The 23,094-nt window shown below is 45.3% G+C and overlaps 1 protein-coding gene across 1 annotated transcript in view; it reads right to left on the reverse strand.

The window, feature by feature from the left end:
• LOC132817670 (mitogen-activated protein kinase kinase kinase 13-like) overlaps positions 1 to 23,094 on the reverse strand; it is a 67,863-nt gene that overhangs the window by 33,534 nt on the left and 11,235 nt on the right. Inside the window, exons 2-3 of the mRNA XM_060828169.1 lie at positions 8,578 to 8,761; positions 7,259 to 7,450 (exon numbers count right to left, since the gene is read on the reverse strand). Of these exons, the coding sequence (XP_060684152.1) occupies positions 7,259 to 7,450; positions 8,578 to 8,761 (376 nt within the window). The remainder of the gene's footprint in view (positions 1 to 7,258; positions 7,451 to 8,577; positions 8,762 to 23,094) is intronic.

Raw genomic sequence — 23,094 nt, forward strand, 5'->3', positions numbered from 1 at the left:
GAAGAGGAATGATATGCCAGATAGATCATTTAATCTGGCGATGTGGATTGCAGTGAAGTGAAGAGCAGAAACAGGGCTGTCATACTGTTGGGTGCGTCCAACATTAGACTGCTAAAACAAACAAACAGGGATGAGATGGAAGAGCAAGTACATAGTCAAGGTCAGAACTCAGTCAAATTTGGGGTCGTTATGAAAAAGGACAAAGACTGACCAAGAGTAAAGCTGGTGAAAGGCCACCTTAACCAAACTGAGGTGTTATTGGCCAGAGTGACTGGAACATTGAAGTGTCAGGACAGTGGGAGGCATTAATGACGAGATACTGAAGGCTCAGAGCAACCAAAAAAAGTAGGGAACTCCTGAAGCTGGAGGTCAAACAACAAATAGAGCAGATTGAGGTTAAATTAAAGCTGTTCTCAGAAACTGAGAAGTTAATACTGTACATAAACCAGAGGAGAATAGAAAGTGCAAGGGCGAGGAAATTAGGAAAACAATGAGAACATAAAAATATATGGACAACATAAAATCAAGGGAAACCTAAACGGAGACTCTAAGTAGTAAAGGCTCCAACCATTGTTGTCCAGTTCTGATGGAATGGAGAGCTGTCTTTTGTGTACCATTATTTAAAAAGGGAGGAAGGGAAGGTCGGTCAATCTAATCTTGATGATGGACAAATTATTAGGAAAAGTTCTGAGCGACCATCTTTTAAGGAGACAGGAATGAATAAGGATTGTGCAGCATGGATTAAGGGATGGTCACGTCTGACTAATGCATTGGAAGTTTTTTGACAACAAGGCGGCAAGACATTTGATGCAAGGCTATTGAACAGGCCACACTTGACCAATGGATGAAAAAAGTAAAAGTTCTTAGGATCAGAGAGGAATGGCAAATTGTTTCCAGAAGGATCCCTTGGGGCCTTGGAGGGGATCCTTCCATATCCGCCACAAGTTCACCTGTACCTCCACACACATCATCTATTGCATCCGCTGCACCCGATGTGGCCTCCTCTATATTGGTGAGACAGGCCGCTTACTTGCGGAACGCTTCAGAGAACACCTCAGGGACGCCTGGACCAACCAACCCAACCACCCCGTGGCTCAACACTTTAACTCTCCCTCCCACTCCACCGAGGACATGCAGGTCCTTGGACTCCTCCACCGGCAGAACATAACAACACGACGGCTGGAGGAGGAGCGCCTCATCTTCCGCCTGGGAACCCTCCAACCACAAGGTTTGAATTCAGATTTCTCCAGTTTCCTCATTTCCCCTCCCCCCACCTTGTCTCAGTCGGTTCCCTCAACTCAGCACCGCCCTCCTAACCTGCAATCTTCTTCCTGACCTCTCCGCCCCCACCCCACTCCGGCCTATCACCCTCACCTTGACCTCCTTCCACCTATCCCACCCCCATCGCCCCTCCCCCAAGTCCCTCCTCCCTACCTTTTATCTTAGCCTGCTTGGCTACTCTCTCTCATTCCTGATGAAGGGCTTATGCTCGAAACGTCGAATTCTCTATTCCTGAGATGCTGCCTGGCCTGCTGTGCTTTGACCAGCAACACATTTTCTGCATTGACATAGTGTCCACACTGGAATGAAGTGGCTGGAGGAGCTTCATAGGAGAGTTATAACACAAAGCATGGATATATTGAGGCACATAAGGAGGTAACAAGGGAGATAGCTAAATGAACAGTTGAAAAACTGAGATTTCAAAGGAGAAGTTTTCTTAGTAATACACCAGTGTTCCTTCAGGGTGCAGCATGTGATGAGCTTCTTCTGCACCTCTTCCCTGTGGAAAGCAGGGGGGGGGGGGGCGGCGGAGAGTAAGAGAAGTGGGGGAGTGGCATTTTTGATGAGGGATAACATTACAGCTGTAGTTAGGGAGGAAATTCCTGGGAGTGCATCCAGGCAAGTTATTTGGGTGGAACTAAGAATTAAAAAAGGGATGAGCATCTTGTTGGGATTGTACTATAGACCTTCCAATAATCAATGGGAAACTGAGAAACAAAATAGTCAGGAGATCTCAGTTATCTGTGAGAATAATAGAGTGGTAGAGTGGTTATAGAATGGGATTTTAATTTTCCGGACATAGACTGGGACAGTCATAGCGTTAAGGATTTAGATGGAGAGGAACTTGTTAAGTGCTTACAGCAAAATTTTCTGATTCAGTTTGTGAGTGTATCTACCTGAGAAGGTACAAAATTTGACCTGCAATTGGGAAATAAGGCAGGGTAGGTGATTGAGGTGGCGGTGGGGGAGCACTTTGGGGCCAGTGATCGTAATTCTATTACTTTTAAAATAGTGAAGGAAAAGGATAGACCAGGTTCAAAAATTAAAGTTCTAAATTGGGAGAAGGCCAATTTTGATGGTATTAGGCAAGAACTTTCAAAAGTTGATTGAGGGTGGATGTTCGTAGGTTAAGGGATATTTAGAAAATGGAAAGCCTTCAAAAGTGAGATAATGAGAGTTCAGAGACAGTATGTTCCTGTAGAGTGAAAGACAAGGCTGGTAGGTGTAGTGAATGCTGGAATGATTAGAGAAATGAAGGTTTTGATTAAGAATAAGAAGGAAGCATATATGAGGTGTAGACAACAGAGATCGAGTGAATCTCGAGAAGAGTATAAAGGCTGTAGCAGTATACTTAAGAGGGAAATCAGGAGGACAAAAAGGAGATGAGATAGCTTTGGGAAATAAAGTTAAGGAGAATCCAAAGGGATTTTACAAATACATTAAGAACAAAAGGGAGACAATAGGGCTGTAAGGTCAGCAAGGCAGCCTCTGTGTGGAACCTCAGGACATGGGGGAGATACAAACAAGTATTTTGCATCAGTGTTTACTGTGGAGAAGGACAGAGAACATTGGGAATTAAATTGCAACATTTTGAAAAATGTCCGTATTACAGAGGTGCTGGATGTTTTAAAACACATAATGGTGGATAAATCCCCAGGACCTGATCAGGTGTACCCTGGAACTCAGTGGGAAGCTAGGGAAGTGATTGCTGGGCCCCTTGCTGAGATATTTGTATCATCGATAGGTGTGAAATGCTGGAAGACTGGAGGTTTGCCAATGTGGTGCCATTATTTAAGAAAGATGGTAAGGAAAAGCCAGGGAATCATAGACCAGTGAGCCTGACATCAGTGATGGGCAAGTTGTTGGAGGGAATCTTGAGGGACAGGATGTACATGTATTTGGAAAGGCAAGGACTGATTAAGGATAGTCAAGATGGCTTTATGTGTGGGAAATCACACCTCACTAATTTGATTTGAGTTTTATGAAGAAGTAATAAAGAGGAGTGATCTAAAGATCACATGGAATACGGGGAGAACTAGCCATCTGGATACAGAACTGGCTCGACGGTAGCAGACAGAGGTTGGTGGTGGAGGTTGTTTTTCAGACTGGAGGCCTGTGACCAGCGGTGTGCCACAAGAATCGGTGCTGGGTCCACTGCTTTTTATATAAATGATTTAGATATGAACATAGGAGATATAGTTAGTAAGTTTGCAGATGACAACAAAATTGGAGGTGTAGTGGACAGCAAAGGAGGTTACCTCAGAGTGCTGTGGGATCTTGATCAGATGGGCTAATGGGCTGAGGATTGGCACATGGGAGTTTAATTTAGATAAATGTGAGGTGCTGCATTTTGGAAATCCAGGCAGGACTTACACACTTAATGGTAAGGTCCTGGGGAGTGTTGCTGAACAACAAGATCTTGGAGTGCAGGTTCATAGTTCCTTGAAAGTTGAGTCACAAGTAGATAGGATAGTGAAAAAGGCATTTAGTATGCTTGCCTTTATTGGTCAGTGCATTGATTATAATGACATCGCCACCATCACATGATCAGACTCTTAAAGTGACAGTCCATCATTCTTACACAAGGAGAATGAGGTTTGAGAGTTGGGGAGGTTTAGTGAGGACATTCCAGAGCTTCAGAACTCAATGGGTAAATGGAGTAATTTAAATTGGTGATGCCCAGGAAACCAGAATCAGATCAATGCAGCTATCTCAAGAGGGGGTTGTGGCGTGAGGGCAGTAGAAGATTACAGGGAGGGCGAGGAATATAAGACAACAAAGGGGATCGGAACACAAGGACTCAAGCAAGACTGTTGCTTATCTGGGAATCTGGGTAGGTGAGAGAGCACAGCAGCAATGGGTGAAGGTGAGGCAGGTGAGGACTAGGGTTGCAGAACTTTAAGAATTTCGAGTGAGGAGAATGTGAGAGGTCAGCCAGGAGAACAGTCAAATCCCCGAGGTAACAATTTCCTTGGTGTGGCTGTTCAACAACAGATGAGCGGAGGCACGAACAGTGCCAGGAAAGTCCGGTTCAAACTCGGAGTCTTTAACAGACGGTGTTAAAGATAGAACAGAAACGTGACAGAGTGTCGCCCCAGCATCAGAAGTGACAGCAAGGTAGCAAACTTGGAGAGTTGCTGGGGGAGGGAAGAAGATGCTAGCTAAGGAACAGTGTAATTGGCTTTAGTTTCCCAGTTATTCAGTCAGAGGAAATTTCTGCTTTTCCAGTATTGGATGTCAGATAAACAGCCTGATAATTTAGTGACAGGTTCACCGGATTAACTTCAGAGAATGAAAGGCGTGTTTTATGAGGAGAGATTGAGCAGTTTTGTCCTATACTCACTGGAAATTTGTAGGATGAGAGGAGATCTAATTGAGGTACATAAGATGCTAAAGAGAATTGACGAAGTAGTCATGGAGAGGTCATCATGTCAGCAATCTAGAATGAGAGGTCATGGTTTTAGGATAAGACACAACAGATTTAAAACAGGTGAGGGGAAATTACTTCCCTCAGAAGGTCATGAATCTGTGGAATTCATTACCTCAGAATGTGGTGGATGCTGGGATATTGAGTAAATCTAAGGAGGAAATAGATTTTTAATTAGTAATGGGTTAAAGGGATAACGGGGTGGGGAGGAAATTGAAATTGAGGCCGAGATGAGATCAACGTGATCGTACTGAATGGGAGAAGAGGCCTGAGGGGCTGAATTACCTAATCCTGCTCCTAGTTCTCATGTTCTTATGACAATGGAGGAGTCGAGAGAGGCAATAGTGAGATAGAGCTGGCAATTGTCAGTATTCATATAAAAACCTAATATTCTGCTTTCTGTTAATGCTGCTGAGGGGATAGCATGTAGCTGAGAAATGGCAGTGGGGTTTGGGGGCAAGAATAGAACCCAAGGGAAACTAGAGGTCAAGATTTGTAAATGAAGACTATTTATCATAGATTCCCTACAGTGTGGAAATAGGCCATTTGGCCTAACAAGTCCACACCGATCTTCCAAAGAGTAACCCACCCAGACCCATACCCCTACCCTATAACTTTACATTTACCCTTGACTAATTCACCTAACGTACACATCCCTGAACACTACGGGCAATTTAGTATGGCCAATTCACCTGGCCTCCACATCTTTGGACTGTGGGAGGAAACCAGAGCACCTGGAGGAAACCCACGCAGACACGGGGAGAATGTGCAAACTCCACACAGACAGAGTCTCCTGAGGCTGGAATCAAACCCAGGTCCCTGGCGCTGTGAGGCAGCAGTGCAAACCACTAAGCCGCCATGCCACCCTGAGGTGGAGTTTTGCAGAGGTCTAAGTCCTTTACTTATTGTGCTACCTCAATGGTTTAGAATGAATTGTAGGTGCCACGAACTGGCGTAGCATTGAAGGAAATGCAGAAATGATATTCAAAGATTATTCAACTGGGCAGAAAAGTGGCAAATGGAATTCTGTTCAGAGAAGTGTAAGGTTGTGCACTTAGCAAGGAGGAAAGGGCAGGACATTATATTGTCAGATACAGAGAACTGCAGAGGAGCAGAGCAGCTTTGGAATGCCTATCCCATAATTCCTGAAGGTCACAGGAGAGGTAAATAAGGCGATGAAGAGGGCATATGGATGACACCCATTGTTACTGAAGCCTGGAATATAAAGGAGGTCATGCTGAAAGTGCGTTACGCCTTGATTTGGACACAGCTAGCTTTCGGGTAAACACACCCTGGATTTCAAGCTGGGGACAGACCACCCAGGGATGAGGTGAAGATGATACCGCTGCCTAGCCAGGTTGGCCTTCAGCCATTTCATGGCTTTTGGGCTTGCCCTTGCTTGGTAATACAGTTCTGGCCCTCACACGGATGATGGGATCACACTCAAGCATTTAATGAGGAGATCTCTGAGAACACTATGAGGAATGGGGAAGATTAAACCCAGTTGGAAAGTTGAGTAGGTTCTGCATCGTTCTTTGAAACAGAGGAAGCTGAGAGAAAATTCAATGGAGTTGGGTGCGTAAAATTATGAGGGGCCCAGAGTGAGTGGATAGAATGAACTAATTCGTCTTCACATATAGAAATTGACAAAAGGATTCGAGGAGGAGATGAAGAGAAGGATTACACACAGAGGGTGATGGGGATCAAAAATGCATTGCCTGAAAGGCAGGAGGAGACCCCTCAGCACCTTTAAAAACCACTTGGACATGCATTTGAAGTGTTGTAGGCAAGTGCTGGTAAGCAGGGTTCTTTATTTTTAGTGTTTTGGGGAGGTCTGCCTGTATTGCTCACAAAACAAAGCTTTTCACTATGCCTCGGTATATGTGACAATAAATCAATTCAATTCACAATGGGCTGAACAAGCTTCTCCTCCGCCATTATGGTTGTGTGCCTGGCCTGGAGTTCAGAAGGACAATGACAGTGCCTGTTCAATTCCCTGGCCTTGTTCAGTTCTCTTCAGCCAACTCCGGAGAGTGAAAGCTGGTACTAAACCAGCACTGATGGAAAAACCCACAAAAAGGCTCAGGATGAAGCATCGGCTGAACAACAAGCCCAGGACCTGTAATCGAGCAGAGGCCAAATAGAATAAATGTTGACACCAATCTTTGTAGGCCAGGTTAGCCAGTCATTCCAGTGAGCGGGGAGTCAGGTTGGCTCAGTTGGCTGGATGGCAGGTTTGTGATGCAACAACAGCATGGATTCAACTCCCACACCAGCTGAGGTTACCAGGAAGGATTCTCCTCCTCAACTTCTCCCTTCGCTTGAGTAGTGACCCTCTGGTTAAACCAACACCAAGTCGTCTCTCTCTCTAATCAGAGTAGCCCCATACCCTGGTAAGACTATGGTGACTCTACCTTAATTATTCCAATGCCTAGATTAATTTTATGTAGACAGTTACTTTTCACAATGGGCATGGATGTACATGCTGTTATATACATGTGTACGTGCAGACATACATACATGTGTCGAGAGTAAACACCTTTTACTCACTTAGGTGATTTGAGGTCTCGGTGGATGATCTTGTGTAAATGTAGATAGTTCATTCCACTGGCTATTCCTGAGGACCAATCCACCAACAGTCGTGGTGTGATCTTACGGCCTGCTCGTAGAACCTCATACAACTGGCCATGGGCACAATACTCCATAATAATACAGTAACATGGTGCCTGGGTACACACGCCCCTAGTGAGAAAGGAAAATTCATCATTTTGGCATACAGGACACTGCGAACCAGATGCTTCAGATTAGTTTCTTGACAATGACCAGCTCAAATCGACATGATTGAGAATCTCAGGTCAGCTGTAAACTTTGGATAACGATTCATATTGCCCAAATCTCTCTTGTTCATCCACACTACCCACCCTGTACATGACATATGGTTCAGCACAAGATGAGATACAGAGTATAGCTCCCTCTAACTGTCCTCCATCAAACACTCCCAGGATAGGGACAGCACAGGGTTAGATACAGAGTGAAGTTTCCCCCACTCTTGAACTGCAAGTACAGCTGCCTCTAAGCTGCTCCCATCAAACACTTTCAGGACAGGGACAGCATGGGGTTCAATATTTAGTAAAACTCCCTCCACTCCTTTAAATGGAACGTAAAGCTCTCCCCATACTTTTAAACTACAAGTAAATGAAACGTAAAGCTCCCTTGACATTGTCTCCACCAAACACTCCCAGGAAAGGTACAGCACAGGGTTACATACAATGTAAAGCCTCCTCTACTGTTTTAAACTAAATGTAAACTGAAAGTAAAGACCTCTTGGCTCTGTTTCCATCAAAAGTTACCTCAACACAGTTCTCATCATACACTGCCAGGACAAGGGACAGCACAGGGTTAGATCATGATTAAAGCTCTCTCTAAATTGTCCTCATCAAACGCTTCCAGGACAGGTACAGAACGGGGTTATATACAGAGTAAACTCTCCAAAGACTGTCACAATGACACGCTTCTGATATAAGGTCTTGTGTTCAGTCCCACTCAGTGACACATCACCTTTCATTCAGATGGCCAGTTTGCTATAAGTGCCTTTGTTAATTGTCCCAGTTTGGTGTACTTCCTTCCTACTAAGGTAGGAACTGCAATGAGAGAATGCAATTACACTTGACAACATTCCCTCAGTCCAACAGCCCCAGTACAGTCTCATCTCATCAGTGCGCGTTAGATTCCAACCCAAAAGTCAGAGGTTAAAGGTCATTTTCTGCCCATCAATTCCAATATCCTCAGGATGTTTATTTGTAAAGCTCAGTTGGGAATGTGCATGTCTCCCATCCCCCCCAACCCAACGTAGTGGATGTAAGCCATACTTGAATGCGATGATATTGGGATGTCTCAATTTCCTCAGGTGTTTGATGTCTGTTTCCTTCTGTTCCCGCACTTTCTTAATGGCCACATCTTCACCTCGGAATTTCCCCAAAAACACAGCTCCTTGGGCTCCGCTCCCCAGCCACTGCAGCTCCGAGATCTCCTCAAAAGGCACCTCCCAAGAATCTGCGAAGTGATCAAACACACCAGAGTGAATCCACTGGATCTCAGTCCCTGCAGCTCCGAACTTGAGCAAGCAGCCAACCTGACAGCTTTGCCACCATCCACCCTGAGCTCACCACCACGAGTGGTCCAGTTTGATATTATCAGTCAGTACTGCCATAATTCATCCCAATGCCCTTGAAAAAAAATCAAGAGATGAGGCATCAACTAGAGATTCCTATTTCGCTCATAGTGTGGCATAGAAACATAGAAAATAGGAGCAGGAGGAGCCCATTTGGTCCTTTGAGCCTGCTCCACCATTCAATATGATCACAGCTGATCATTCAACTCATTCTCCTCAAACCCTTTAATCCCTTCAGCTTTAAAGATCTATATTTAACTCCTCCTTGAAAATATTCAATGTTTTCTCTCAAAGTTTGTATAAACATTGGTGCTAAATGATATACTAGATAGTACACACTAAGTAGTAAACAACACTAACTTATATGCAATGGTAATCTGTAGGAATTTCAAACTGCTATGTAATTCTATTCTGGTACATATATCCAACAAGTACATAAAGCTAACATGCTGATAACACATAGACAATACAATGTGACACAAAAAGCTGGCATAACACACAGAGATAAACAGTACACAATGTCATTCCTCAGGTATCTAGGCTGTGGAGAACAGAAGGTAAAAACAATGACTGCAGATGCTGGAAACCAGATTCTGGATGAGTGGTGCTGGAAGAGCACAGCAGTTCAGGCAGCATCCAACGAGCAGCGAAATCGACGTTTCGGGCAAAAGCCCTTCATCAAGAATAAAGGCAGTGAGCTGGAAGCATGGAGAGATAAGCTAGAGGAGGGTGGGGTGGGGAGAGAGTAGCATAGAGTACAATGGGTGAGCGGGGGAGGAGATGAAGGTGACAGGTCAGGGAGGAGAGGGTGGAGTGGATAGGTGGAAAAGGAACTAGGCAGGTCGGACAAGTCCGGACAAGTCATGGGGACAGTGCTGAACTGGAAGTTTGAAGCTAGGATGAGGTAGGGAAAGGGGAAATGAGGAAGCTGTTGAAGTCCACATTGATGCCCTGGGGTTGAAGCGTTCCGAGGCGGAAGCTGAGGCGTTCTTCCTCCAGGCGTCTGGTGATGAGGGAGCAGCGGTGAAGGAGGCCCAGGACCTCCATGTCCTCGGCAGAGTGGGAGGGGGAGTTGAAATGTTGGGCCACAGGGTGGTGTGGTTGATTGGTGCGGGTGTCTCAGAGATGTTCCCTAAAGTACTCTGCTAGGAGGTGCCCAGTCTCCCCAATGTAGAGGAGACCGCATCGGGAGCAATGGATACAATAAATGATATTAGTGGATGTGCAGGTAAAACTTTGATGGATGTGGAAGGCTCCTTTAGGGCCTTGAATAGAGGTGAGGGAGGAGGTGTGGGCACAGGTTTTACAGTTCCTGCGGTGGCAGAGGAAAGTGCCAGGATGGGAGGGTGGGTCATAGGGGGGGCGTGGACCTGACCAGGTAGTCACAGAGGGAACGGTCTTTGTGGAAGACGGAAAGGGGTGGGGAGGGAAATATATCCCTGGTGGTGGGGTCTTTTTGGAGGTGGCGGAAATGTCGGCAGATGATTTGGTTTATGCGAAGGTTGGTAGGGTGAAAGGTGAGCACCAGGGGCGTTCTGTCCTTGTTACGGTTGGAGGGGTGTGGTCTGAGGGCGGAGGTGCGGGATGTGGAAGAGATGCGTTGGAGGGCATCTTTAACCACGTGGGAAGGGAAATTGCGGTCTCTAAAGAAGAAGGCCATCTGGTGTGTTCTATGGTGTAACTTGTCCTCCTGGGAGCAGATACAGCGGAGGCGGAGGAATTGGGAATATGGGGTGGCATTTTTGCAAGAGATAGGGTGGGAAAAGGTGTAATCCACGCTGGAGCCAAGTATTTGTAACTTTCATCTAGAGTCATGATTTGGAGATGCCGGTGTTGGACTGGGGTTTACAAAGTTAAAAAATCACACAACACCAGGTTATAACCAATTGGAAGCACACTAACTTTCGGAGCAACACTCCTTCATCAGGTGATAGTGGAGGACTCAATCCTAACACAGAATTTATAGCAAAAATTTACAGTGTGGTGTAACTGAAATTATACATTGAAAAATTGATTGTCTGTTAAGCCTTTCATCTGTTAGAATACAGTGATAGTTTCACTTCTTTCATGTGTAAATCACAAAACCTTTTTTTTAAAAAAGTTGCGTTCACGGGTTAGCTGTTAACAATGGTGATAGCTAGACAATATGTTGAAGGTGTTGGCCCCCTGTGTTCTCTGTCTATGATGTTTAGATTGATTCTAATCTAAAAAGTGAGATAATGGAGTTTTACATACATTCATGAAGTTTTTGAGCTCAGATTTTGACATGAATGCATGCAGTTTTTGAGGAAAGTACAATGTAACCCTGGAAGTACAAATTCACCCCACAAAATATATGTGTGCATGTGGGTCTTTGTCTGTCTATGTGTGTTTGTCTGGGTTGGGGGTTGTGAGTGTGAGAAAGTGTAAGTGTGTGTGTGTGTGTGTGCAGTGAGTGCAGAGTGTCTTAAGTCTGTGAGGGGGTGCATGTGAGAGTGTGGGAGTGTGTGTGTGGTTGTCCGTGTGCACGTCTGTGTGTCCGTGTATATGTGTGTATAAGAGTGCCTGTGTGTGTGTGTGAGAGTGTTTGTGTGTAGGAGTATCTGTGTGTGTGTATAGTGCAATGGTGGTCACCTGTAATGTGATATGAACCCAAGGTCCTGGTTGAGGCCCTCCCTATGGGTACCGAACTTAGCTATTCAGCCTCTGCTCGGCCACTTTCCTCTGCTGCCTGTCCCGAAGTCCACCTTGGAGGATGGTCACCCGAAAGTCCTAGGCTGAATGTCCTGGACCATGGAAGTGTTCCCCAACTGGGAGGGAACCCTCCTATCTGTTGATTGTTGTGCGGTGCCCATTCATCCGTTGTCGTAGCCTTTGCTTGGTTTCCCCAATGTACCATGCCTCCGGGCATCCTTGCTTGCAACATATAAGATAGACAACGTTGGCTGAGTCACATGAGTACCTGCTGATTGCTAAGTTTGGTACCTATAGGGAGGGCCTCAACCGGGACCTTGGGTTCATATCACATTACAGGTGACCACCATGCACTATACACACACAGATACTCCTACACACACACACACTCACACACACACACAGGCGCTCCTATACACACATACATATGGGCACACATACACACAGACGCGCATACAGACACCCACACACATCCTTACAGACACACACACTCCCACACGCACCCCCTCACAGACTTAAGACACTCTGCACTCACTGCACACACACACATATACACTTTCTCACATTCACAACCCCCAACCCATACTGACACACACAGACAGACAAAGACCCACATGCACACATATATTTTGTGGGGTGAATTTGTACTTCCAGGGTTACATTGTACTTTGCTCAAAAACTGCACGCATTCATGTCAAAATCTGAGCTCAAAAACTGTATGAATTTATGTAAAACTCTGTTATCTCACTGTTTAGATTAGAATCAATCTAAACATCATGGCATAGACAGAGAACACAGGGGGCCAACACCTTCAACATATTGTCTAGCTATCACCATTGTTAACAGCTAACCCGAGAATGCAACTTTTTAAAAAAAGGTTTTGTGATTTACACATGAAAGAAGTGAAACTATCACTGTATTCTAACAGATGAAAGGCTTATCAGACAATCAATTTTTCAATGTATAATTTCAGTTACACCACACTGTAAATTTTTGCTATAAATTCTGTGTTAGGATTGAGTCCTCCACTATCACCTGATGAAGGAGTGTCGCTCCGAAAGCTACGGTGCTTTCAATTAAACCTGATGGACTATAACCTGGTGTTGTGTGCTTTTTGACTTCATCTAGAGTAGCATTTATTACGTAACGTAACCCAGCAGCTAGATTTCAAAAGAGAAACAGAAATAGCTGGAGAAACTAAGCAGCTCTGGTAACATCTGTCAAGAGAGAACAGAGTTAATGTTTTGAGTCCAGTAACTCTTCTTCAGATTTCAAAGATGGGAGTGCCCAGCAATGCTCACTATCTGAATACAAAGAATAGAAATCAAGCACATAATATTAAATGCTACACAATATAAAGTGGTACACCTCATAACCTGATGCACAATGGTAACTGGTACACATTGATAACTGGTATACTAATACTTGGTAAACTAGAGATTAAGGAATGGCTCGTTCCCTGGACCTGATGGTCTACATCCAAAGACCATTGGTTACAAACTTCCAAAATGCCCATGATTCTGAAAAAATGTCCCAGTGGTTAGAAAGTACAAGTGTAACACCTCTATTCAAGAGCGAAAGATGAGAGAGAACAGCAAAACTACAGGCCTGTCAGTCTAAAATCTGTCACAGTGAAAATGCTGGAATTTAATATTAAGGAGATTACAGTGGGATATTGAGAAAATTAAATGGGCAGAGTCAACATAATTTTATAAAAGGGAAATTACATTTGGAACATTTAGTCAAGTTCTTTCAAAGTGTAACAAGCAGGTTGGATAAAAGGGGCCCAGTAGATTTAGTGTATTTAGGTTTTCAAATGGTATTTGATAAGGTACCACTTGAAAGGTTCGTACACAACACAAGAGCTCATAGTGTTGAGGATGATGTTGAGGGAGGGAGGCAGATGCTGGAAGTTGTAGGCTGGGTTAGCCTGAATTCAGTCATTGGTAAGATTTTAGGGAGCATCATTTAGGATAAGGTTGTGGAGTAGTTGAAAGTGCATGGTAAAATAGCACTGAGTCAGCATGGCTTTGACAACGGGCGATCTTGCCTGATAAATTTGTTAGGAGTCTTTGAGGAGGTAACAAGCAAGGTAGACAAAGGAAAATCAGTGGTTATGATTTATTTGGATTTCCAGAAAGCCTTTGACAAGGTGCCACACAGGAGGCTGCTGAATAAGGTAAAAGTTGATAGTGTTCGGGGCAAGATGCTGACAAGGACAGAGGATGGGTTGACTGGCACAAGACAGAGAGTGGGGATAAGGGGGTATTTATCAGGATGGTATCTGTGATCAGTGTTGGGACCATAACTATTGTGAAGATAGGGGTAGGGAATGGGTCTGGGAGGGATATTCTTCAAAAGGGTCAGTATAGACTTGTTGGACCAAATGGCCTGTTTCCACACTGTAGGAATTCTATGATTCTGTCACTTTAAGAGTTAGTTTGTCCTGTTTATTTTTGAGGAGAGGTTGTAAGGCAGAGGATCTGAGCTGGCTACTAGACCACTTGTATAAATAGGACCTCCCCCTCTCTGACGATGAAAGATCAGTCCTCAGGAGAGGCCTCGCCTTCATTCCCCTACGCTCTCGGATTAACGAGTTCAACACGCGGCAAGACATCGAACAATTCTTCCGCCGCCTTCGCCTCGCACCTACTTCTTCAACCAGGATTCTCGCCCACCCTCTGACGACCCCTTCTCCCGCCTCCAACACACCCTATCCACCTGGACACCCCGTGCTGGCCTCTAACCCGCCCTCGATCTCTTCATAGCCAACTGCTGCTGCGACATTAACCGCCTCAACCTCTCCACCCCTCTCACCCACTCCAACATCTCACCCTCGGAACGTGCAGCCCTCCACTCCCTCCGCTCCAACCCCAACCTCACTATCAAACCGACAGACAAGGGAGGCGTGGTAGTAGTTTGCCGCACCGACGTTTACACCGCTGAGGCTAAATGCCAGCTCACGGACACCTCCTCCTACTGCCCCCTTGACCATGACCCCACCTCCCACCACCAAACCTTCATCTCCCAGACCATCCATAACCTCATCACCTCAGAGGATCTCCCATCCACCGCCTCCAACCTCATAGTCCCACAACCCCGCACTGCCCGTTTCTACCTCCTGCCGAAAATCCACAAACCTGACTGCCCCGGCCGACCCATTGTCTCAGCCTGCTCCTGCCCCACTGAACTCATCTCTGCATATCTCGACATGGTTCTGTCCCCCTTAGTCCAAGAACTCCCCACCTACGTTCGGGACACCACCCATGCCCGCCACCTCCTCCCTGATTTTCGCTTCCCCGGTCCCCAACGCCTTATCTTCACGATGGACATCCAGTCCCTGTACACCTCCATCCCCCATCACGAAGGACTCAAAGTCCTCCGCTTCTTCCTTTCCCACCGTACCAACCAGTACCCTTCCACTGACACCCTCCTTCGACTGACTGAACTGGTTCTCACCCTGAACAACGTCTCTTTCCAATCCTCCCACTTCCCAATTCCTTCGTCTCCACAGCATCTGCTCCCAAGAGGACCAGTTCCAATACCGTACAACCCAAATGGCCTCCTTCTTCAAAGATGAAGGGCTTATGAAGGGCTTATGCTCGAAACGTCGAATTCCCTATTCCTGAGATGCTGCCTGGCCTGCTGTGCTTTGACCAGCAACACATTTTCAGCTGTGATCTCCAGCATCTGCAGACCTCATTTTTTACTCCTTCTTCAAAGACCCCAATTTCCCCCCCAGACGTGATCGACGATGCCCTCCACCACATCTCCTCCACTTCCCGCTCCTCCGCCCTTGAACCCCGGCCCTTCAATCGCCACCAGGACAGAACCCCACTGGTCCTCACCTACAACCCCACCAACCTCCACATACATCGTATCATTTCCGCCACCTCCAAACAGACCCCAACACCAGAGATATATTTCTCCCCCCTCCCCTATCAGCATTCCGAAAAGATCTCTCCCTCCGTGACTCCCTCGTCAACCACCAACCCAACCTCCACTCCCGGCACCTTCCCCTGCAACCGCAAGAAATGCCAAACGTGCACCCACACCTCCCCCTTTGCTTCCCTCCAAGGCCCCAAGGGATCCTTCCATATCCGCCACAAATTCACCTGCACCTTCAAACACATCATTTACTGTATCCGCTGCAGCCGATGTGGCCTCCTCTATATTGGGGAGACAGACTGCCTACTTGCGGAATGTTTCAGGGAACACCTCTTGGACACCCACACCAACCAACCCAACCACCCCGTGGCTCAACACTTCAACTCCCCCTCCCACTCCACCAAAGACATGCAGGTCATTGGACTCCTCCATCGTCAGACCATGGCAACACAACGGTTGGAGGAAGAGCGCCTCATCTTCCGCCTAGGAACCCTCCAACCACAAGGGATGAACCTAGATTTCTCCAGTTTCCTAATTTCCCCTCCCCCCACCTTGTCTCAGTCAAATCCCTTGAACTCAGCACCACCTTCCTAACCTGCAATCTTCTTCCTGACCTCTCCGCCACCACCCCCACTCTGGCCTATCACCCTCACCTTGACCTCCTTCCACCTATCGCATTTCCAAAGCCCCTCCCCCAAGTTGTTCCTCCCTACCTTTTATCTTAGCCTGCTGGACACACTTTCCTCATTCCTGAAGAAGGGCTTGTGCCCGAAACATCAATTCTCCTGCTCCTTGGATGCTGCCTGACCTGCTGCGCTTTTCCAGCAACACATTTTCAGCTCTGATCTCCAGCATCTGCAGTCCTCACTTTCACTTGTATAAATAGCCTAGGAGGCCTGGGGTTCCTTTTTAACAAAACAGCCTGAATGGGTGTGGCCAGCTGTCACAGATCGGGATTTCTGAGTAACATCAGAAGCCGTTGGGGTCTAAAAAGAGTTGGAAACTTCAATGAATGTCTCCTAGCTGTTACTTTCTCTGAATTTTCTCTTGATATTTTCCTCCTGGAATGGAGAACTGCATGTGAGAATTTTTTCTGGATTTAACTTGAGCCAAAGGGTATGTTTATGGGATGTTACTATGTTGAAACAGTTAATTAGTAATAGGTACTGTATCTGTTATTCAGTTACATTTTCCATTAAAGTTATTCTAAATTCTTCTTTTGTTTGTATTTTAACTGTAGTGTTTAAATGGATTGTGTTTTGCTTAACATTGAACAGTTTGACCTAGTTGCATCACATCTGGAACATGGCACTTCACATCTACCTTTAAAATAAGAAAAAATTAGGGTCAGCGTGAATCGATTCACAAATCGTGAATGATTTTGGGATAGTGTAGGGGGACAAGCTGAGAATAGTTCACAGGTCGGCGCGACATCGAGGGCCGAAGGGCCTGTTCTGCACTGTATTGTTCTATGTTCTATGTTCCTAAAATATTTTAAGGGGGTCTGATCTGGTCCATAATATTATTCACATTATATAATAATGATCTGGACTAAGGAACTGAGGGCATTGCTGTTATGTTTGTGTGATCTGCAAAGATACATAGTGTTGAGGAAATAGGGAGGCCTATAGAAGGACTTGGACAAGTTGGGAGCATGGGCATGGAATACAATGTGGGAAAGTGTGAGGTTTTGCACTTTGGTAGGAAGAATAAAGACTATTTTCTGAATAGCGAAAGACTTCAAAAATTTAAGCACATTGGGACTTAGGAGTCCTAGTTCAGAATTCTCTGAAGGTCAACGTGCAGGTTCACTTGGCAGTTAGGAAGGTAAATGCATTGTTAACATTCATTTCAAGAGTACAACAGCTAGAATACAACAGCAGAGATGCGAAGCTGAGGCTATATAAGGGGCTCTGGTCACAATGCATCTGAAATATTGTGAGGAATCTTGGAAACTGTATAAGGAAGGAAATGCTGACCTTGAAGGGTCCAGAGGAGGTTTACAAGAATGATCCTGGGATTGGAGGGCTTGTCATATGAGGAGCAGTTAAGGACTCTGGGTTTGCATTTGATAGAGTTTAGAAGGATGAGTGGGATCTCATCAAAACTTACATTACTCAGAGGCACAGATGGAATGTATATGGAGATAGGTTTAGGGGAAAGATATAAAAGAGGCTTAAGGGGCAACTTTTTCACACAGAGGGTGGTGCTTGTATGGAATGAGCTGCCAGAGGAAGTGGTGGAGGCTAGTACGATTGCAACATTTAAAAGGTATCTGGATGGCTATATGAATAGGAAGGGTTTGGAGGGATATGGGGACTAGATTGGGTCGGGATATCTGGTCGGCATGGACGAGTTGGACCGAAGGGTCTGTTTCCATGTTGTACATCTCTATGTCTACGACCATGTTTCCACTAGTAGGAAAGACTAGGAACCGAGGACACAGGCTCAAAGTCGAGCCCTTTGGGACAGAGATGAAAAGGAATTTCTTTAGTTGGACGGTGATGAAACTGTGGAACACATTGCTGCAGAAGGCTGTGGAGTTCAAGTCACTGAGTGTATTTAAAAAAGAGATTATTGATTCTGTATTCTTGATTACTAAGGGGATCAAAGCTTACAGGGAGAAGGCAGGAGGATGGGGCTGATTGAATGGCAGAGCCGACTTAATAGACTGAATGGCCGAATTCTACTCCTAGATCTTAGTCACATGGGCCCCAGCTATTTATAAACTATATTACTGATTTGGATAAAAGGACTGAGTGTGTATTGCAGCCAAATATTTTTGATGATTAAAAGATAAAGTTTGTAAGGAAGACACATGGAATCTAAAACGTTAAGTAAAAAGCTATGAATTAGCAAAAAAAAACACATTGGCCTTTAACTGCAAGAGGCTTGAAGTATAAAAGTCGACCTTTTGTAAATGCACAGGAAATTGTTGAGACAAGATCTGGAATACCATGCACAGATTTGGTCTCCTGACTTAAGGAGGAACATATTTACACTGAGGCTAGTTCAGAAGAAGTTCACAAGGCTGATTCCTGGGATGAGGGTGCTCTCACAAGGAAAGGTTGAGCAGGTTGGGTCTGTATCCATTGGAGTTTCAAAGTATGATGGGGTGATCTCATTGAAGAACCTGAGAGGGTAAGACAGGGTGGATGCTGAGAGATTGTTTCCCCTTGGCGGTGGTGGTGGTGGGGGTGGGGGGGAACGGGGACGGGGGGTTTATCTTGAATTAGTTTACTAATAAAGTGGTCTGCTATTTAAAATAGAAATGAGGAAGAATTTCATTTCTCAGAAGGTTGTGAAGTTTTAGAGCTCTGTATTATTCAAGGCTGAGTTAGAGAGATTTGTGATCAAAATGGGAATGAAGAGTTCCGAAGAGTAGGGAGGAATGTGAAGTTCAGGCCGCAAACAGATCAGCCATGATCTTACTGAATGAGGAAAGATTTTGAGGAGCCAAGTGGCCTGCTCCTGCCTCTATTTATTTTGACCTAATTTTATATATAATCTAGATTGATACACAATACTATTAGGGAGCAATATAAATTGGAATTGCACATTGGAAAACTTCATCATCTTTGCTTCCCGTGTCCACCCTTTTCCCAGTTTCACAGATCTATTCATGACTGTTCACTCCCTCAACTTCCCTTTCTCTAGTTCTGTGATAGGCTAAGGTTTACTTCCTCCCATCCTTGCATCCTGTAAGGATTCCACACCACTTTCCCAGTTCCTCTGTCGCTGTCACTTATATACTCATGGTGCACCCTCTCCCAAGATGGTTTCTGACTTGTCTTTACTTCTCAACTAAATATTCTCCATATGCCACAATGTTTGACAGGGTATTCAGCTGTGTCCAAGACATTTTCCACACTTTGGGTACTTTCCCCTCTCCTCTCTTCCGGAGTCACGTTAGGGTTCCTCTAGTTCTCATTTTCCACTCCACCAGCCTCAGTATTCAATGGTTCCTTTTCCACCATTCCCACCATCTCAAGTGTAATGCCACTATGAAACACATCTTCCCCTCCCCTCCCATGTCAACATTTTGAAAGGACTGTTCCCTCCCTGATCCAATCTGCCATCCCCCTCAGCACCCTGTTCCCCTCCTGTGCAATTACAGGAGGTATAAGACCAGTCCTTGCATCTCCTCTCCTCGCTCTCCGAGACCCCAAACATTCCAATCAGATGAAGGAACAATTGCTTTATACTTACCTCAATCCACACTGTTGTAGTCATTATTCACAATATGGTCTCCTGTGCACTGGGGAAACTAAACACAGACTGGGTGACCATTTTGGAAAATACTTCCATTCAGTCTGCAAGCATGACACCAGCCTGTCATTAAATTCTCCTTCTCGCATGACACTGACTTTTCTCGGCTGACTGCACTGCTGCAAATGTGTTGCTGGTCAAAGCACAGCAGGCCAGGCAGCATCTCAGGAATAGAGGGGTCCAGTGAGTATCTGTGTAAGCTTCAGGATTGTTGCAGCCTTTAGGACTGAACATTGAGTTCAATTTACACCATAATCTGCATGCCTATTGTGTTTCCTTCTCTTTGCTGTTTTAGTTTTATAGAGTCATAAGGTCATAGAGATGTACAGCATGGAAACAGACCCTTCGGTCCAACCCGTCCATGCCGTCCAGATATCCCAACCCAATCTAGTCCCACCTGCCAGCACCCGGCCCATATCCCTCCAAACCCTTCCTATTCATATACCCATCCAAATGCCTCTTAAATGTTGCAATTGTACCAGCCTCCACCACTTCCTCTGGCAGCTCATTCCATACACGTACCACCCTCTGAGTGAAAACGTTGCCCCTTAGGTCTCTTTTATATCTTTCTCCTTCTCTCTTTATTTTTGCTTAGTGTCAGAAGCACACCTGTTCTCAGCACACCTTCTGTTTCTCTCTCCATCACCATTTTCTTTGACTGTGGGGGACTAGCTCTCCCGTCCTTTAACCTCTCCTGTCTTTCACACCATCGGAGATCTTTCCCTTCCCTTGTCCCATCCACCCATTCTTCAAACCTTCCTAACTTCCCAAGTTAGTGTGGCACTTTTGAACTCTGACTCGCCACCATCTGTAATCCTCACTTTCTCAGAGTTGCTAAACACAATATAAACATATGAATAAGTAGGCCACTCAGCCCTTCGAATCCATTCCATCATACAAATAAGATCGCGGCTGATCTGATTGGAACCTGAACTCTATATTCCTGCATTTCCCAGTTAATCTTTCATCCTGTTGGTAATTAAAAATCTGCCTTCAAAATATTTAAAGATTCTGCATCCACTGCCTTTCACAAACCTCTGAGAGAAAAAAAGGTTTCTGTATCTCTGTCTTTAAAAGGATGCCCCCTTGTTCTTAAACAATGACCACTAGCTTTGGATTGTCCATGGCAAAACCTGCGCCCACTCCTCTCCCCTCACCTCCATCCAAGGCCCCAAAGGAGCCTTCTATATCCATCAAAGTTTCACCTGCACATCCACCAATGTCATTTATTTTATCCGTTGCTCCAGATGTGGTCTCCTTTACACTGGGGAGACTGGACGCCTCCTCGCAGAGCGCTTCAGGGAACATCTACAGGACATCCGCACCAATCAACCCCACCATCCCATGGCAGAACATTTTAACTCCCCCTCCCACTCTGCCAAGGACATGCAGGTCCTGGGCCTCCTTCACCGCCACTCCCTCACCACCCAACACCTGGAGGAAGAACGCCTCATCTTCTGTCTCGGAACACTTCAACCCCAGGGCATCAATGTGGACTTCATCAGTTTCCTCATTTCTCCTCCCCCTACCTTACACCAGTTCCAACCTTCCAGCTCAGCACCACCCTCATGACCTGTCCTACCCACCAATCTCCCTTCCCACCTATCTGCTCCACCCTCCGCTCCAACCTATCACCTTCATCCCCACCTCCATCCACCTATTGTACTCTTAGCTACCTTCTCCCCAACCCCACCACCCTCCCATTTATTTCTCTACCCCCGAGGCTCCCTGCCTCATAGGACTTTGATGAAGGGCTTTTGCCCGAAACGTCAATTTTCCTGCTCCTCAGATGCTGCCTGATCTGCTGTGCTTTCCCAGCACCACTCTAATCTGGACTCTGATCTGCCGTCCTCACTTTCGCCACAAGAGGAGCTACCTGGTCAAGTCCCCTCAGGATTTTATAGTTTCAATTAAGTCACCTCTGACTTGTCTAAACTCCAGAGAATACAGACCTAGTCTTTACTCATAAGGCAATCCACTCCTTCTGGGTATTAGTCAAGTAAACTGTACTGCTTTCAATGCATTAACATCTCTCTGAAAGAACAGTAGCTAGCATTGTACACAGTACTCCAGATGTGTCTCACTAATGCCCCAATTAACTGAACAGCCTCCTACTCTTGCTTTCAGTTCCCCTTGCATCAAACCATGATATTCTATAAGTGTTTCTGATTACATGCTGTATCTGTCATTCATAGAAAAGGACACCCAGATCTCTCTGCATTTCAGAGCTCTCTTACCATTTAGATAATATGCATTTTTTTTATGCTTTCTGCCAAAGCGGACAATTGCCCACCTTCCCACATTATACTCCATTTGCCAGATCTTTGCCCACACACTTAATCCTTTTTCAGGCTCTATGTCCTCTTCACAACTCACTTTCCTAACCATCTTTGTGACGTCAACAAATTCATCTCTCATATCTTCGATCCCTTTGTCTGAATATCTATATCAATTGTAAAGAGTTGAGGCCCCAAACACTGGCCACTGCGACAAATGACATCCTGCCAGCCTGAAAAACACTCATTCATTCCTACTTTCTGCTTCTCGATAGCCAGCTAATCTTGTATCCATGCTAACATGTTACTTCCATACCATGAGCATTTATTTTCCACAAAAACTTTTGAATTTGAACTTTATCAAATACCAAATCACTGGTTCCCCTTTATCTACAACTCATGTTACTTATTCAAAGAACATTAATAAAGGAATTAAGCATGATTTCCATTTGGTGAAAGCATGTTGGATCTGTCTGAGTACCTTGAACTTGTCCAAGTGCCTGGTTGTAACATCTTTTAATAATAACTGAACATTTTCCCTCTGGACATGTTAAATTAACTGGCCTGTAAATTTCCTGCTTTCTGTCGCCCTCCCTTTCTAAATAAAGGAGCTTTGTTAGCTAGTTTCCAATCAAATGAACATTGCTCATATCCAATGAGTGCTGGAAAATTTAAGCCAATGCATCAGCTAGTTACTTCTAAGATGAAACCATTAGCATCTAGGAACTTGTCAACTCGCAGTTCTAGTAATTTACTCAGTAGCACTTTCTTAGCAGTGGTAATTTTCTTGAGTTCTTCCTTCCTTTTCAATTCTTGCATTACGGCTATATAAACAATGTGGCACACAATACAGCCCAGTCCATAACACAACCTGGCAGACAATGCAATCCGGCAGACATTACTGGCAGTAGAAAGGGGCAGCATGGCAGCTCAGCACTGCTGCCTCACAGTAGCAGGGACCCGGGTTCAGCACCAGCCTTGGACCAGTTTCTGTGTGGAGTTTGCACATTCTCCCCATGTCTGTGTGGATTTCCTCCAATTTCCTACCACAGTCCAAAGATATCCAGGTAAGGTGGATTGGCCACACTAAATTGCTTGTAGTGTCCAGG

The sequence above is a fragment of the Hemiscyllium ocellatum genome, chromosome 7 (genome assembly GCF_020745735.1).
Source record: "Hemiscyllium ocellatum isolate sHemOce1 chromosome 7, sHemOce1.pat.X.cur, whole genome shotgun sequence".
Lineage (NCBI taxonomy): Eukaryota > Metazoa > Chordata > Chondrichthyes > Orectolobiformes > Hemiscylliidae > Hemiscyllium > Hemiscyllium ocellatum.